The sequence below is a fragment of the Rhincodon typus genome, chromosome 19, assembly GCF_021869965.1.
Source record: "Rhincodon typus isolate 14 chromosome 19, sRhiTyp1.1, whole genome shotgun sequence".
In the NCBI taxonomy this organism is placed as follows: Eukaryota; Metazoa; Chordata; class Chondrichthyes; order Orectolobiformes; family Rhincodontidae; genus Rhincodon; species Rhincodon typus.
In genome coordinates, this window is record NC_063350.1 from 30,247,329 (window position 1) to 30,264,199 (window position 16,871).

The 16,871-nt window shown below is 39.6% G+C and overlaps 1 protein-coding gene across 2 annotated transcripts in view; it reads right to left on the bottom strand.

The window, feature by feature from the left end:
* Nucleotides 1-280: 280 nt before the first annotated feature.
* Nucleotides 281-16,871, bottom strand: part of cse1l (CSE1 chromosome segregation 1-like (yeast)) — a 40,195-nt gene continuing 23,604 nt past the window's right edge. For both annotated transcript variants that reach the window (XM_020527746.2, XM_048608256.1), the window contains exons 15-25: nucleotides 14,665-14,801; nucleotides 14,274-14,377; nucleotides 12,341-12,438; nucleotides 11,630-11,780; nucleotides 10,549-10,757; nucleotides 6,386-6,483; nucleotides 6,209-6,294; nucleotides 5,826-5,907; nucleotides 3,841-3,987; nucleotides 2,421-2,652; nucleotides 281-683 (exon numbers count right to left, since the gene is read on the bottom strand). In XM_020527746.2, coding sequence (XP_020383335.1) covers nucleotides 594-683; nucleotides 2,421-2,652; nucleotides 3,841-3,987; nucleotides 5,826-5,907; nucleotides 6,209-6,294; nucleotides 6,386-6,483; nucleotides 10,549-10,757; nucleotides 11,630-11,780; nucleotides 12,341-12,438; nucleotides 14,274-14,377; nucleotides 14,665-14,801 — 1,434 coding nt within the window. In that variant the 3' untranslated portion in view covers nucleotides 281-593. The remainder of the gene's footprint in view (nucleotides 684-2,420; nucleotides 2,653-3,840; nucleotides 3,988-5,825; nucleotides 5,908-6,208; nucleotides 6,295-6,385; nucleotides 6,484-10,548; nucleotides 10,758-11,629; nucleotides 11,781-12,340; nucleotides 12,439-14,273; nucleotides 14,378-14,664; nucleotides 14,802-16,871) is intronic.

Below are 16,871 nucleotides of genomic sequence, written 5' to 3' on the forward strand. Positions count from 1 at the left end.
TGCAAGTAGTTAATGTTGTTGTTTATTAACTCATAGTTATGCATTTCAGATGATGATGATAAGCTATTGTGTAGGGTGGATATTTTCACACCAGAAAAGAGAAGGTTGAAAGGTAATTATTGATGTACATTGTGTAGGTCAATGGCAAGTAATATCATGGTGTCCAGAATAGTACAACCAAAGGACACACTGGTCATTAACTTGCTGTTCACAACTGGGAAATTAGGAACTGCTGTGCAACAAATATGAAATGTGTAAAATGAAAGAAGCAAATGTCAAATTCTAGTATTATCTATTTTATTTTACACCAGAGTAACTGTACACGGCAATGCATCTGTGGGTGCTTTATTATTTCAGGTTTTGCAGTCAGAATAAGAAAACATAAATAAAAGGCAGAAGGTGGATAGGAAGAGATCACAAGCAGTAAGCCTACACAGGACCAAAATGATTTGGACAGAAGTCATCATAATCATTGCGAGCCGGTACTACTCTTCCAGGTTTATTCCTACTGCGTACACAATCAAATGATGTTCACTGTGCAAGCACACATGGCAAAAAACCTTTAAAGAATGTCTCTAGTCAACCCAACAGGTTCACACCAGCTGCACACTTGCAGCCTGAAGATAACTTTGCAGATATTGTAAAGCCTCTGCATTCAAACTTGTGCTGATCATTGACGGCACCTGTGGGAGAAAAGTATTACATTAATCATCTTATTTTGGGTAATTAAATCAATTAACATAAAATCAATTTCAGTTGATGTACATTAAAAGTTCATGCTGTTTATTTTACTCAGGATCCAAATCTCGTCATTATTCTGACTGGATTATATTTTTTTCATCTCAGGGAGCAATTACATTAACTTTGTTTCAAACAATGACAGCATTTTCTGCGCAACAACAATAAAGAATAAAATCATTCCTTAAATTGAGCTTAATGAATGACTTTTATGCCTTGAAACAGTATGCCATTACAACACCTGATCCCAGCTAACCAAGTACAGACAGTGAATTCGAACTGGAAATTTTGTGGTCTTTCATCCTTTGTTGACTGGTGAATCTATCAGGCCAACTGGTGAAGTGACCAATGGCCCAGAGACATAATTTTCAAACTTGTTTGACTCTAACTTTGGCCTTCATTTTCTTCAAATCTAAACATTATTCCTTTGCATGCGGTCAGCACAATGAGAACTGAACTGTGTGCAACATTATGGTTAATTTCTAGAAATCAATTCAGTTAAACGTGATTAAAAATGTTTGCTCAGAGTAATCTATAAAGTCAAGCTAACACTAACCATATTTGATACAGATTATCCATCTGCCTTATATGTATAGTGTGAAGCCAGAAAATTCAAGTCAGTTGTTGGCTTGCAGTAACAAGTGAAGATAGCCCAAGCATTCAAACATACAATTTCTTCATAGTTCTTACCCGACATTACATAGCCACACACCCAGTGAAAAGTAGTATCTATCATCCTGTTAAAAGTTTAAACTCATTAAGCAAAACTGTGAAAAGGACAACTACTTTACAAATAATTTTCTTATATAAATACAACAATGCCCGAGTATGCATTGAATTTATTTAGTGTGTTGGTGAGGTTCAAATCTAATCTTTCATGAAGTTGGTCATTTCCTGACAGGTTATTTATGCTAATTATCTGGGATGCAGTTTACTTATAGTTATACAGTCACAGAGTTGTACAGCACAGAAACAAACCCTCAGCTCAACTCCTACATGCCGACCAGATATCCTAAATTAATTTAGTCCCATTTGCCAGCATTTGGTGCATATCTCCCTAAATCCTTCCTTTTCATGTACCCGTCCAGATGCTTTTTAAATGTTGTAATTGTACCAGCCTCCACCATTTCCTCTGGCAGCTCATTCGATAAATGTACTGCCCTCTGTGAAAAAGTTGCCCCATAGGTATCTTTTGCATCTTTTCCCTCTCACCTTAAATCTACGCCCTGTAGTTTTGGACTCCCCTACCCTGGGAAAAATACTTTGGCTATTCACGGTTTCCACGTCCCTCATGATTTTATACACTTCTATAAAGTCAGCCCTCAGCCTCTGACGCTCCAGGCGAAGTAGCCCCAGCCTATTCAACCTCTCCCTAAGCTCAAACCCTCCAACCCCAGCAACATTCTTATAAATCTTTTCTGAACACTTTCACGTTTCACAACTGCAAACTTCCCATTCCTCCTATATTGACATCCAAATCACTTAAATGACAAAATGGTGTAACACTCTCCATGGGGGAAACAAAATGGTGAGGTTCTTGGGCATCCAATAACTTTGGAACCATTTTGTGGCTTTGCTGCCTCAGAATGACAGCAAAAGCCTCTTTCATATCTTGGAAAAGCACTGTCCTGTCTAAATTGATTTTATGCATGTTTTCCTTAATGTACAATTCTAATACCTACCCTGCCTGGACATGCTGTGGACAGCTTGTGAAGGGATTGGGCCAGATGAACTCTTGGATTGCTCACTGTTGCTCCGACGGGATCGTGTTCTTTTTTTCCTGCAAATGCCAGCTGGGAGAAAGCTGTCTGATAGCCTGGTGCATCTTCAATATCAATGAAATGTTCGTCATCAGGAATGCTGTCATCTTCAGGCAATTCAAATAATCCGATAAGAGCCTGGAGCAAAGGAGTCCTGTTCCAAGAGAATGGATTGGGAGAATAAACACAATCAACATTTGGTTAAAGCATTACTGATAATTAATGATGAATTAAACAGTCATTAACTACACATTATTTTCAGAACCTGAAAAGGAAAATTCTTAGAATAAAAAAAGGATATAGTATAATAGTATATTGCTTCATCCTGCACCCCCAACATTGCAAGTGCTGGGGAATTACAATAAAAAAGTCTGCACTATCATTCAATTGCATTTCACATTAAATAAAACAAGGTTGCAAAGAATACACAGTGTGGAGCTGGAGGAACACAGCAGGCCAGACAGCATTAGAGGAGCAGGAAAGCTGATGTTTCGGGTTCAGAGATGGCAAAGTTTGACAGGTTCATCAAAATTTCAGCCACTTGAGATTAGTCCACAGTCTTGAGCTTACAGCATTAAATTAGGAGAGATGCATGGATGCAACGTAAAATGGATAATGGATATTAATTCTAAAATGGAAATTAGTCCCCAGTTAAAGACGTTAAAAAAGTTTAGTATTTCCAATTACACTTTATTTTATCCGAAATCAATGCACAAAGGATCTGCATCATTCAACAGATGGGGTTTCTTGTGAGTCATCTAGTTAAGAATTTGTTGCATTACCATCTCCCTTTCCAAATTAATCAACTGCCAAATAATAAATGCACAGGCCACTTACTTCACAAGTCAGGAGCATGATGGAATATTCTCCATTTGGCTGCCACCTGCAAACTCTACCACCAAGTAGTACAAGGACAGCAGATGCATAGAATACCATCACCTGCAAGAATCCCCCCCCAGCAACACACCACCCTGATTTGGAACTATAAAAGCTATTCCTTCACTGTCATTGGGTCATAATCCTGGAACTCCCCAACAGCACTGTAGATGTACCTATACCAGAAGGGCAGCAGTGGTTCAAAAAGGTGGCTCATCAACACTTTCTCAAAGGCAATTAGACATTAATATCAAATTCTGGTTTTGCCAGCAATGATCACCTTTCCTGAAAGAATGTTTTCTAAAAAAATCATGTAAGGGACACTTCAGTTTCAGGAAGACCACCAAGACTATGCCAACTTTGAAGGAGCCGAGGTCTAAACTTACTCTGCTCCCCGAAGTGTTGTAGAGACCGTAGATTCTAAACAAAACAAATTCTCATTCCATAAAAAGACGTGTCAACTTACCACAGCTTAGTATAGTCAGTGTCCATCATAGAAGGGCATTCTGTTAGGATCTTCGTAATTCCCACTGCACAAATCTTTTTCTCAATTTGTCCAGACACCTTCTGAACCTCTGGAATAACAATTTTCTCCAAAACCATACCAAACATTCTGCAACAAAACAACTGCATGTCAGTTAAGAATAAAATATACAAGAGGAAGAGGGGTCAACTTAGAAGAAACACATTTATGTAGTGTGATATTATTTCTCAAAATTTGTATGTGAACATTATATTTGGAAAAGCATGCAAACAATTTTTATTCATCCAAAGGATGTGGATGTTGCTAGCAAGGTCTGCTTTTATAGGTCACCCATAAATGCCTCTGACACAGTGGTGCTGAGCGCTCTCATTTGAGCTGCTGCTACCAGTGTACTGAAATCAATCCAAGATACTGAATTGTAGGATGCTGACTCAACAGTGATAGATTTCCAAGACAAAATGATCCATGACTTTTAGGCAATGGTATGCCCAACTGTCTGCTGGCATCCTTTTACACGATGCAGTTGTAGGTTTAGGGAGTGGTGTCCAATTCTTGTGTACTGTTAGACCTCTAGTCACTTAGGCAAGTGAGAAGTGCTTCATCACATTTCTAATGTAAGCCTTGTAGATTGCAGAAAAGCTTTCAAGAGTCAGGAGATGTCATCCACTGCCAAATACCCAGTCATATTCTTGAAGCCATAATATGGTCGAGTTAAGTTTCTAGTCGAAGACGATGAAATAATTTTTAATGGGGAATACAGTGATGATAATGCCATTTAATATCAAGGGAAAGCAGTCAGGCTCTTATTCAAGACAGTCATTGCCTAGCACTTTTGTGGTGCAAATTAACTTGCTATTTATATGTTTAAGCTAGAATCCGTCCAATTTTTGCTGCATGGGAGCAAGGACCGTTTCGTAAACTAAGAAGTGACAAGTGGAATTGAACACTCAAAGCAGTTATCAAAAAACATTAGAAATTTGACACTCTGTTCAAAGGAAAGTCATCAATGCAGCAGCTGATGAGAGTTTATATAGGAAATTGCCGTTAGGTACTCCAATAAACACAACCATTTTGCAATGTGCTCGACAAGAGTCTAGCCAGTACAGGTTTTTCCTGAGGTGCAATGATTTCAATTACAGTAGGGCTCTTTGATAGTCACCCTCACCTCACCTACAGAATTCAGCTCTTCTATTTTTTTAGCCCAATTCTGTAATGAAATCTGGAGCCAAATGGTCCTGGTGAAACCAAAACTAAGCATCAGTGACCATGTTATTATTAAGTGGCACTGGATATGACCATCAACGACTCATTCCATAACTCTGATGAATCAGAGTAGGCTATGGGCAGTAATTGAAGAGATTAGATTTACCGTTCTTTTTCTGGTAGAGAAATACATGAAATTGGAAGCAGGAAGGAGAGAAACACACATAAATGTGCTGGGCTAAATAGTCTTGCTTTTGTGCTTTAATATTCTATCATTAAAATGGATGATAATACATGGGGTACCAATCAAAAACAAAAATGAAAGACAATTTTCGGGGGTGGTGAGCAATAATTTTAATAAAACAATTCTCTGGAGATTAAATTGAATGCAGAATGAAATGGGAAACAACTATAGGTGGTCTCTGGTGGCTAATAACTGATGGACTCAATTTCTTATTTTCTATATTTTTCCAATTGGCCACTGATATATGTAAGCTTACAGTAAATGTTGGTGCCATTTCTCGGTTTCAATAAGCAAAAAAATTAAAGGTTATGCATCATGTTCATTTTACTGTGGGAAAAAAAGGACTGTAATGTGGCAATTGTGAAGCAAAGGCATACAAGGCTAAGGAGAGGGTGGAAAAAAAGTGTTTCAATTTGGGTTAAGAGGAACTGATAGCAGCTGTTCCGTACAACAGCTACAACAAGAAAAATGTCTGCAAGAGGAGATTTCATTTCTCAAATTTTATCTGCAATATACCTACTTTGGTTGTATACTGTCGAAGATTTCTTGCAATGCTATTGCTCCGTATTTCACAGCATAAAGATTCACAAACACCAAGAAACCTAAGGTATAAAATAAAAAAAAAACAAGCAATTAATAAACTGAAGATCCCCCTAATATACACCAACCACATCATACTGGAGAACCAATTCACAGTGTCAGTGGGTGAATAACATGTTTAATCTCTTCCTATTTGAGAATTTCCTGATCTCAACCATGAAATCACCTGGCTGGAAGAACAAAGTGGCTTGACACTTTGCTCAACAGTGGGGGGGAAAAAAATCAAATCATCTTGGAAAATTTTAATGAGGTGCTTGTTTAGAAAGGGAAAAGAAGAAAAAAAAACAAAAAAAAAAAACTTACTTTTGACAAACTTGGTTGTTTTTGAATTTTGAAGTCGCTGGAAAAGCAAAATGAAGATCTGCTTCCGATATTGATGCATGGCATCACTGAGAGATAGAAAATACAATAACAATCCATGAGCACAGATTCTTCAATTACAGATTCCCAAAACGCTGTGCAAAGTAGATCTATACTTACGGTGGCATGTGCTCAATTATGCTGTTAAGCAGGTAAAAGCCCTGATGGTCATTGGCTTTAGATGCAATTAGCTTTTGGAAGACTCCAAGCAATCCTGGCTATAATGAGGATAGAAACAAAGCAAGTCAGGAAAATTCAGTCTACACCTATATTCTTAGAGTCACAGTGTCATACAGCACTGAAACAGACCCTTTGGTCCAACTAGTTCATGCCAACCACGTTCCCAAACTAAACTAGTCCCATCTGTTACGCTTGGCCCACATCCTTCAAAACCTTTTCTATTCATGAACTTATCCAAATGTCTTTTAAAGATTGTAACTGTACCTTCGTCCATCACTTTCTCTGGCAGTTCATTCAACTGACAAACCATTCTGTGCAAAAAAAGTTTCCCCTCATGTCAAAATCTTTCTCCTCTCACCTTAAAAATATGCACCCTAGTTTTGAATCCCCACTCTAGGGGAAAAGACCCTTGTCATTCACCTTATCTATGGCCCTCATGGTTTAAAACAAAATCTCATAAAAGGTCAGCACTCAACCTCCTATGCTCCAGTGAACAAAGTCCCAGCCTTTCCTGTCTATTTTTATATCTCAAACCTTCCATTCCAAGCAATATCCTGGTAAATCTTTGCTGAACCCTCTCCAGTTTAATAATATCCTTCCTCTAACAGGGTCACCAGGGCTGCACACAGAACTTCACAACAGGCCTCACTAATGTCCTGTACAACCTCAACATGACATCCCAACTCCTCTCCTCAAAAGGACTGAACAATGATGGCAATGAATGTACCGGTTCAACATCCTGCTTACCACCAGATACCAATACTGGGCATGGATACTGTAACTGTCCAGATGCAATTAATCATTTCAACTCTTCATTCTTTGCCTGACCAACTCAGTCCACAACAATGCCATCTGAAGGCTGCAGGAACAGCACCTCCTGTTTCGCTTGGGAACGCTGCAGCCCAATAGTCTCAATGTGGACTTCACAAGCTTCAAAATCTCCCCCATCCCCGACCTCATCCCAGGACCAGCCCAGCTCGTCCCCGCCTCCTTGACCTGTCCATCTTTTCTCCCACCTATCCGTTCCTCCCACCTCACTGACCAACCACCACCCCCACTTCCTACCTACCAGCCTCATCCCCGCCTCCTTGACCTGTCCGTCTTCCCTCAAGTGACCAACCCCCATCCCAACTCCCTACGTACACTCACCTTTACCGGCTCCATCCCCGCCTCCTTGACCTGTCCGTCTTCTCTCCACCTATCCGCTCCTTTATCCACCTTCATCACCTCCCCCTCTCCCTATTTATTTCAGTCACCTTCTCCTCCCCCATTTCTGAAGAAGGGTCCAGACCCAAAACGTCAGTTTTCCTGCTCCTCTGATGCTGCCTGGCCTGCTGTGTTCATCCAGCTCTACACCTTATTATCTCAACACAGTACTGTTGCTTCCCCAACTGTCAGCTTGTCATGTAACACCTCAGAGATGCTCATTTTAACATTCTCAAGTGGAGTCAAGAATTTATGAAATGTTTGTATTTCTTCCTTGGTTTCAAAATGGTCAAATACCCCTGTTTTATGATTTTATCTAGTGTTACAACAACCTTCCATTTGCTGAATACATGATTCCTCCAACACAGTCTGATATCAATGATTGTTACTAAACAAGGCATTTCTCTTTTTTAACTTTAATAAATGCATGAATTGCTTTTAGCACTGCTTTATATAAATTTTAAAACTTGCTGGCTAGAATGCAACTCTGCTATCAAAGTTTAACATGATTAAAGCTGGTCATTTGGTGGTACAGAATTTGGGTAATGTTTAGAAAATGACACATTTTGTCAAAGTCTTTCATCTTGCATTCATCAGATCAGTTCTCAAGAATACCAGTAACGGGGGAAACTAACATTTAAACTCAGAGGAGAGTGCTGAATGGTCAGCAAATGGACTGATTGATAGAGGAATACAACCAATGTTCACTAGATGATTGGGGATCATGACTTGATAACCTAGCTGAAGGGACTATTCTGCAAGAAGAGATTGAGTAGACTAAGCCGGTGTTCCCTCGAAGAATGAGAGGTTATGTCAATGAAACATACAAAATTCTATAGTGCTTAACTTGAACTTAACATGGGGTGTCTAGAACTTGTGTTCATCTCAGACTAAGGGGTCAACTATTTAGGACTAAGAGGAAAAGAAAATGTCTTCACTCCAAGGGTTGAATAATTCTGGCTATTCCAGAGGGCTGAGGAGGATCAGTTGTGGAATGCTTTCAAGATGAAGTGCAATAGAAATTTGGATGGCGAAATCAAGGTCTTTTCTTTTAGTTCATTCATGGGTCGTGGGTGATGTTGGCTCAGCCAGCATTTATTTGCCATCACTAATTGTCCTTCTTGAACCGCTGTAGTCCATTTGTTTTAGGCAGACCCATATTGCCAATAAGGAGCGAGTTCCAGGATTTTTACTCAGCAACACTGAAGAAACAGTGATATATTTCCAAGTCAAGATGGTGAATGCCTCGGAGGGGAAATTGCAGGTGATGGTATTGTCACGCATCTGCTGACTTTGTTCTTCCAGATGGTAATGGTTGTGGGTTTGGAAAGTGCTGTTGAAGGAGCTTTGGTGAACTTCTGCAGTGCATCTTGTAGATGCTACACACTGCTGTAATTGATTATTGGTGAAGGAGACAGTGAATGTTTGTCAATGTGGTGGAAATTAAATTGGCATCCTTGTTCTGGATGGTGTCAGGCTTCTCAAACATTGTTAGAGCTGCATTAATTTATGCGAGTGCAAAGTATCCCATCACAATCCTGATTATGGGTAATGAGAGGCGGAAGGCCAGCATAATGATCGCGAATAATGGAGCAGACTCAAAGGTCAAATGGTTTACTTCTGTCCCTATTTCTTGTGACCTTATCACAAGCCACAAGCATACACTTAAACCTGCAATATCATTATAAATTAACATGCTGTTAAAAAGTAATAATGCACATCCCAAAGGGAGTAGAAAGTAAACAAAAATCTTCACGAGAGATAGTAAGAACTGCCAATGCTGGAGTCAGAGATAACACAGTGTGGAGCTGGAGGAACACAGCAGGCCAGGCAGCATCAGAGGAGCAGGAAAGCTGACATTTCCGGTCGGGACCCTTTTTCAGGGAATCTTCATGTGTGTGCAAGAGCAGGACATTTGGTTGGGGAGGAGACAGAAAGGACTGGAAGCTGAAAACAAAATTAAAACTTAAAACTGCACAGTGATCTTGACATAAAATTACCACTTGGCAGTTATTATCATATTGGAAACTTCTCAATCTTGAACAGAAACAAAGGGCGGAACAAATATATTTAACCAGAGTGCCAGCATGGTACCTTATGCTTTCTTCAAAATTGTCAAAATAAATGAAGTCCTATCAAAATTAAAAGATAGTAAATTTAGTTTTGATCACATTATTTTTTTCTAGAAAATACAAGAATAGGCTTAAAATCCTGTTGCCATGATCTTATTACTGAAGCAAGCATTGGCAACCATAGTGAACCCTTGAAACAATATGACTATAACTGAAGTTATAAATTATCCCTTAAATGTCACAACAACTTAAATAAACATATAAATAAGGTATGTCAAATATCTAATCTAATATTGAAATAGCACAGGGTTGGAAAGAAAAAAAAAAGTTGGACTGATATTCTGCAGTCTGTACTAACTACTAAACATCAAAGCAAAACGAAAATATATGTCTCCAAAAATAAAAACATTTTCCCAAGATGAAGTAGCATTTGCTGCCCTGGTGAAGAGGATAGCAATCAAAAAGCAAAAGATGATTCACAATAGAGCAGGTTCATTTAGCAGCAGCACCTAGATCCTGATGTATTGCAAATGGTTATAAAAACTTAACAGTGTAGGTTTACTGACAACTCTGGCAGAAGAGTAAAATTGGTGACATTAAAATTACAGTGTATAACAATCCTCATCTGATTTGGATTTTGCAATTTTACACTTTTGCTGGAGTTGAGACTTAGATCTTAGGCCATAGATCTTTATGGATTCCTAAAACTTTCAAAATGATTGTACATTTCAAGGTGACACTTTTGATTCTCCCAAGTATCAACTATTTCCTAAATCAGATAAAAGCTGATTAAATAATGGTAATTTTAAAAATATTTACACGTACAATTTTGTCAGCTGCAGTTGTAGAAATGGAATTTGCTCCTTTCTCCAGAAAAGCCTGAAGTAATCGGACAAGAGGTGGAATGTTCCCTACACGTTCCCAAAGCAACGGCTGTAACAGGTGTGGGAAGAGAGCCATGTAACATGGAGAAATATCAGCACTGTATATTTCTAGGAGCAGCGACATCACTTGAAACACATAAGGAAGAAATTCTAAAATAGAGAAAACAGAAAGACAAAAGAAAAGTGTCAGTATTGAAGTGTATAAAGACCTGACATTTAAGTTGTTTGAAAATTTCCTCTAATGCCTTCAATGAGTACTGATCTGCGTCACACCTGAATAAACAAAATCTGATGAAAACCCTGTGTCCCCATTTGATTGCCTGAATTATCTTTTGGGAGTTCCACCAAATAGGAAGGATACCTTTTAACTAAATAAGTCTAACACCTATTTTACAACTTTGGCTGAAACATTTAAGGAGAAATGGATGAAGAATGCCTATGCATGCCAGTCTGACTTCCCCCTGGTGTAAAGGGACCTTAAAGACGTTTCCTAATGGGAGTGATGTTTAGTCCTTATGGGGCCAAAATCCTGCAGAAATTATATACCACAGCAGACTATTAAAATCTTTTCGCTCGCTGTCAGCTTATTTTCACCATTTCCCCTTCCCAACCCTCAAGCTGCATTCCACCTGACCTCACAGGCATTATTTGTCAAACAGATGCTTCAGCTCAACAGACCAGGATGCTGTAGCAGAATACCTCACTGTAGCTTTTAACACCAAAATATTTGGAGGGCATATCACTGATAACAAACAAAAGGTTGTTCTCACCACTTGTTGGCCAGGTTCTGGATTTGTTGAGTGAGTTTCCACAATGACTGACAGATATACAAATCAAGGTGGCTCTTGGTATGATCTTGCAGCCTGTAGCTAGTTAACTAATGAGTTTTTACATGAGATACAATCACCCTTTGATCCTTGTCACTCTGCTTTTCTCTCCATTTTAATTCAGTTTGGTCAAAAACACTAAGACAAAAATGATTTCACTGTGTAGTGAGTGAAATTATTTCGAACTGTGCTCACCTTGCACATCATTTTGCAAGATCTCTGTGAAAACTGGGAAGAGAGCCTCTTCAAAACTTCTCACAGTGGCAGGGTTTGCCTTGCATGTTATACGTACAGATAGGCAAAGAGACTCAAACAGATAATGGTTGAAGTGTGGCTTGCTTGGGTTCTAGAAAAAGATCAAATTCAAGTCAATGTTCATATACCAATACATGAATACAAATTCCTTCTTTGTTTACATTTAAATCCAACCAACGAGCAAATGAGTAGATAATGTCTGTTTGCTCATGTTCATTGACTAGAAAATACTGACTAGAAGCCAAAACGAGCTACCTGCTCTCCTTCAATATGTGGCAAGGCATCTTTAATGATGTTCACCTGAGCGAACTGACAGGACCTTGGTTTATTATCTCAACCAAAAGATGGAACTTCAAACAATGCATCACTTGTTCAGCGCTACAGCAAATTATTAAGTCCATTTCGAGGACGGAATCCAAAATAATAACTCGACGACATTGATACTAATTCAGCAAAACAGCAACAGTGATTCAGTAACCTTATCAGTGAACTGCTTCTTTAAAAAATTTAAACTAAGATAAAACAAATAGAATGACAATAGTACTGATGTCATCTTAGACCACTTAAAAAATTCAAGAGATGGTTTAAAACACACATTTACCTTTATGGAAAGTAAACAAACAATGTGAAATTAGTAACTGGGTACTTCACCTTGCTAACTAGTAACAGCTTCTGTGTTAGCTGGGTAATCAGTGTGGGAACATAAGGAACAATTGCTTCCTGGAGAAGGGAGAAACTCCTCATAATGGCTGTCAATAGAAAGAGAACACATTTAGTAGATGTTCTTGCCACAAACTACGCATCCATGTCTTGTGAAATGGACGAACAGGCATCCTGACCTAACTTCCTAAAGCCTAAAAAAAGAGAGAGAAGAACAGTTTGACAGACAAAGGAGTTGGTAATGTCTGGCTAGGAAACTAGGCTCTTTAGGCTCTATCCTATCGCTTACTCCCTACCCCACCCCCCTCCCTATTTTCTGCATATAAACTGACGTTTGTCCAGCTACCATCAGTTCGGAGGAAGGGTTACTGGATCCGAAACGTTAACTCTTTTTTCCTCCACAGATGCTGCCAGACCTGCTGAGATTTTCCAGCAACTTCTGTTTTTGTTCCTGGTTTACAGCAACCACAGTTCTTTCGGTTTTTAACAGAAAATGGTTACTACATATCTATAAAAGAAAGCAGAGGTTGATCAGAGAATCTCAGGCATACATTTTCTTTATTACAACTAGGTTCCCAAGTCAAAGTAAGTTGCATGCTGTGAAGGAACTCCGGAAATACTGCATCTTACTCTAGTGAAATGGATGTAAAATCTTGAATAAGGAAATAAGATGTATGGGAAAACAAGGACATTATCATTCAGGAGAAATTAGTTCACATGTCAAGTGGTACTATACCTTCAGCCAGTGGTCAGATAGATGTTGTAAGTTTTTTAAAATTGATTTGTGGTGCATGGGTGTTGCTGGCTGGCCAGCATTTATTGCCCCTCTCTAGTTGCCCTTGAGAAGGTGGTGGTGAACAGCTTTCTTGAACTGCTGTGGTCTGCCTGCTATGGGTTGACCCCCAATGCCATTAGGGAGGGGATTCCAGCATTTTGACACAACAACAGTGAAGGAATGGCGATATGTTTCCAAATCAGGATGGTGAGCAGCTTGGAGGAGAACTTGAAGGTGGTTCCGACATATCTGCTGTCCTTCTCCTTCTAGGTGGAAATGGTCGTGGGTTTGGAAAGTGCTGTCTGAGGATCTTTGGTGAACTTCTGCAGTGCATCTTGTAGACAGTACACACTGCTGCTACTGAGCATTCGTGGTGAAGGGAGTGGATGCTTATGGATATAGAGCCAATCGAGTGGGCTGCTGTGTCCTGCATGGTGTCAAGCTTCGAGTGTTGTTGGGGCTGCACTCATCCAGGCAAGTGAGGAGTATTCTATCACACTCCTGACTTGTGCCTTGTACATGGCGGACAGGCTCAGAGGAGACAGGTGGTGAGTTACTCGCCGCAATGTTCATAGCTTCTGGCCTGCTTTTGAAGCCACTGTGTTGACGTAGTGAGTCCAGTGGAGTTTCTCATCAATGGTAACCCCCCCAGGATGTTGATAGTGGGGGAAAACAGTGATGGCAATGCTGTTGAATGCCATGGATTGGTGGTTAGATTGTCTCTTGTTGGTGATGGTCATAGCTTAGCATTTGAGTGGCACAAATGTTACTTGCCACTTGTCAACCCAAGGGTGGATATTGTCCAAATCTTGTTGCATTTGAATATGAACTGCTTCAGTATCTTCACCATTCAGTCGCAAATGGTGCTGAATTTGGAGGTGGTTTTGAATGCCTTACAAAGGACATTTACAGTAATAACATTGTTTAGCTTGTAAAGATATTAAAGGTGGTGAATTATAACAGGAATATGGATTTGACTTTAAGAGATGCTCAATCAAACTTACTTCATCAAAATAGGTTCATTTGATTTGTAAGTACTTCCTTTGATATGGAAAAGCAAAACTTTGCTCACAAATATATTGTCTTAATGTCGTGTAACGAAGGATCTAAAGCTAGTCAACCAATAACCCACTGATAAAACATTCTCACCTTTCATGACATATTCATTTTCAGAAGACCCTGGCAAAGTGAGAGCTTTGAAAAGATTTGTTAACAGCTGTTCAACCATAGGGGCGAGCTCCACAGCAGATATTCTGAAAATAAACAAAAAATTCCCTTAAATATCCGATACCTTTCAGCATCTGGCCTACTGAATAACTATGTATTATTAATAATTAAGACAGGACACTAAATTGAAATGAAAAAAAAACAAAAAAAAAAAAACTGTGGATGCTGTAAATCAGAGACAAAAATAGAGAAAGAGTCACTTGACCTGAACTGAAACTCTGATTTCTCTCCACAGATGCTGCCAGACCTGCTGAGCTTTTCCAACAATTTCTATTTTTGACACTAAATTGAAAGACAGGCAAGAAATACTTACAGAGTGGTATTGTTGGGTCCTCTCATAGTGAATATCCTTTCAAGAGCATGGGCTGCATATGTGTGAACAACAATGTTTTCTGCTTGTAAGTGGTTAATTAACAGTGGGAGGGACATCAAAAGCTGTTCCTTCGGAAGCTGTAAATGCAAGTTTTAAATTAACACGTACAGAAAAGATTATGACAGAGGATGAAAAATACTTCAAAAATGCCAAAACAAATTTAAAAGATTTAAAATCATGACCAGGGAGGTAGGGAGGAAATCCTGAGTGCACCTCGCTTGCAAACTGTTTCTTAGCCTTGGAAAATGGGTTGTGGCTTCTCTGTGGAGATCAGCCAGAATTAATGCCATGGCACTGTGGTGACCCTGCTTCTTGAAAGAGGAGGAAGAATTGTACAACAGCAATAACAGGAGGGGATTCCTTAGTGAGGAGAATAGACAAGTTCTTTTGCAGCCAGAGACATGACTCCAGGATTGTGTACTGCCTTTCAGGTGCTCGGGTCAAGAATGTCAAGCAGTTCTGATGAAATGTTATACTGAACTCAAAACATTAGCTCTCTTTTTCTCACTGTATGGGGACAGACATTATGGACTTCTCCATAATTTTCTGTTTTTATAATAAGGATATCATGGAACAGCTGCAGGGCATTCTGAAGAGGGTGGGTGAACAGGATTAGAAAATGAGGTCATACGGGGCAAACACGCTGTTGGGTTTGTACTGAAGGGCCTCAAATAGTCAGAGAGGGATACAGGATCAAATATGTAATCAAATTTCAGACAAGTGTAAAGAAATAATAAGGCAGCAATAGTAGGGGATTTTAACTATCCAAACATTAACTTGGGTTGTTTTAGCGTGCAAGGGAGGGACAGAACAAAGCTCTTAAATTGCATCGAGAACTTTTCAGTCTTTATGCAGAAAGCCCAACAAAGATGCGGTCACTTCTTGAACTCACAGCTTAGACTTTCCACTGGTCATGCAGTTATTCCAGCGTAGATGGGGACTCTGCAGAATCCTCATCATACCAGACTCTGAAGGAATTGCCTGGAGAAATTAAAAATCCCACGGGGCCTGCCTGGAACTCTTCAGAAGTCTCCAACGAAATTAGTGAATTCAGAGTGTTCCGATGAATTTAAGTTAAATAGTTACTAGGAGAAGTTAGACTATTAAATGCATAATCTAACTTCTCTGTATTCAACAGACCCCATAGTTATCTCATATAGCCTCAAGTGCATTTCCCCCAGACCCTGTTCCGACTCACCCCCACTCCCTCTACTAAAGGACATCCTCTCTGTTAGACTGGACTTCTATCACTCCACCCCTTTCTGCCGAAGCAGACTTCAGGTGGCCTCTACCTCACCATACCCCACACTGCCACTATACCAGAGATAACCCAGAAAAGCGATGTAAGGGGCTAACATGGCAAGGAACTGAACTATAGATAACAAGGTGTAGAGCTGGATGAACACAGCAGGCCAAGCAGCATCAGAGGAGCAGGAAGGCTGACATTTCGGGCCTAGACCCTTCTTCAGAAATGTTCATCCAGCTCTACACCTTATCTCCTCTGATGCTGCTTGGCCTGCTGTGTTCATCCAGCTCTACACCTTGTTATCTCAGATTCTACAGCATCTGCAGTTCCTACTATCTTTGAAGGAATCGAACTATGATGGGTAGGACCCTGGAAAGTAATGAAGACCAGAGAGAGTAGCAGGACAAGTAGTTTAAAAAAAGGCATAGGAGATTCTTGCTTTTGTTATCAGAGGCACAGAATACAAGACCAAAGGGGTTATTTTGTGGCTGTACATAACGCTGGTTAGGCCACAACTGGAGTACTACATGTTGCTACGGCCACCACATTAAAGGAAGGATGTAACTGTCCTAGAAAGGGTGATGCTTGGTTTGAGGATCTTGGCTACGAAGAAAGATTAGATAGGCTTGACTGTTTTCCTTGGAATAGTGAAGGCAGAGACAGAATCTGATAGAGGTGTATATGATTATGAGGGACAGAGACAGGGTGAATCAGAAAGCACTTCAATTAGTACAGCAAATCACTGGAGAGTACAGATTTAAGGTACAAGCTAAGAAGAGAGAGTTCAGAATTTTTTTGACTGAAAGGAGGTGGGAGTCTAGAATTCACGGCCTGAAAGGATGGTTGAGTCAGAACTTCTGGTAACATTTAACAAATATTTAGATATTCACTTGAACTGCGA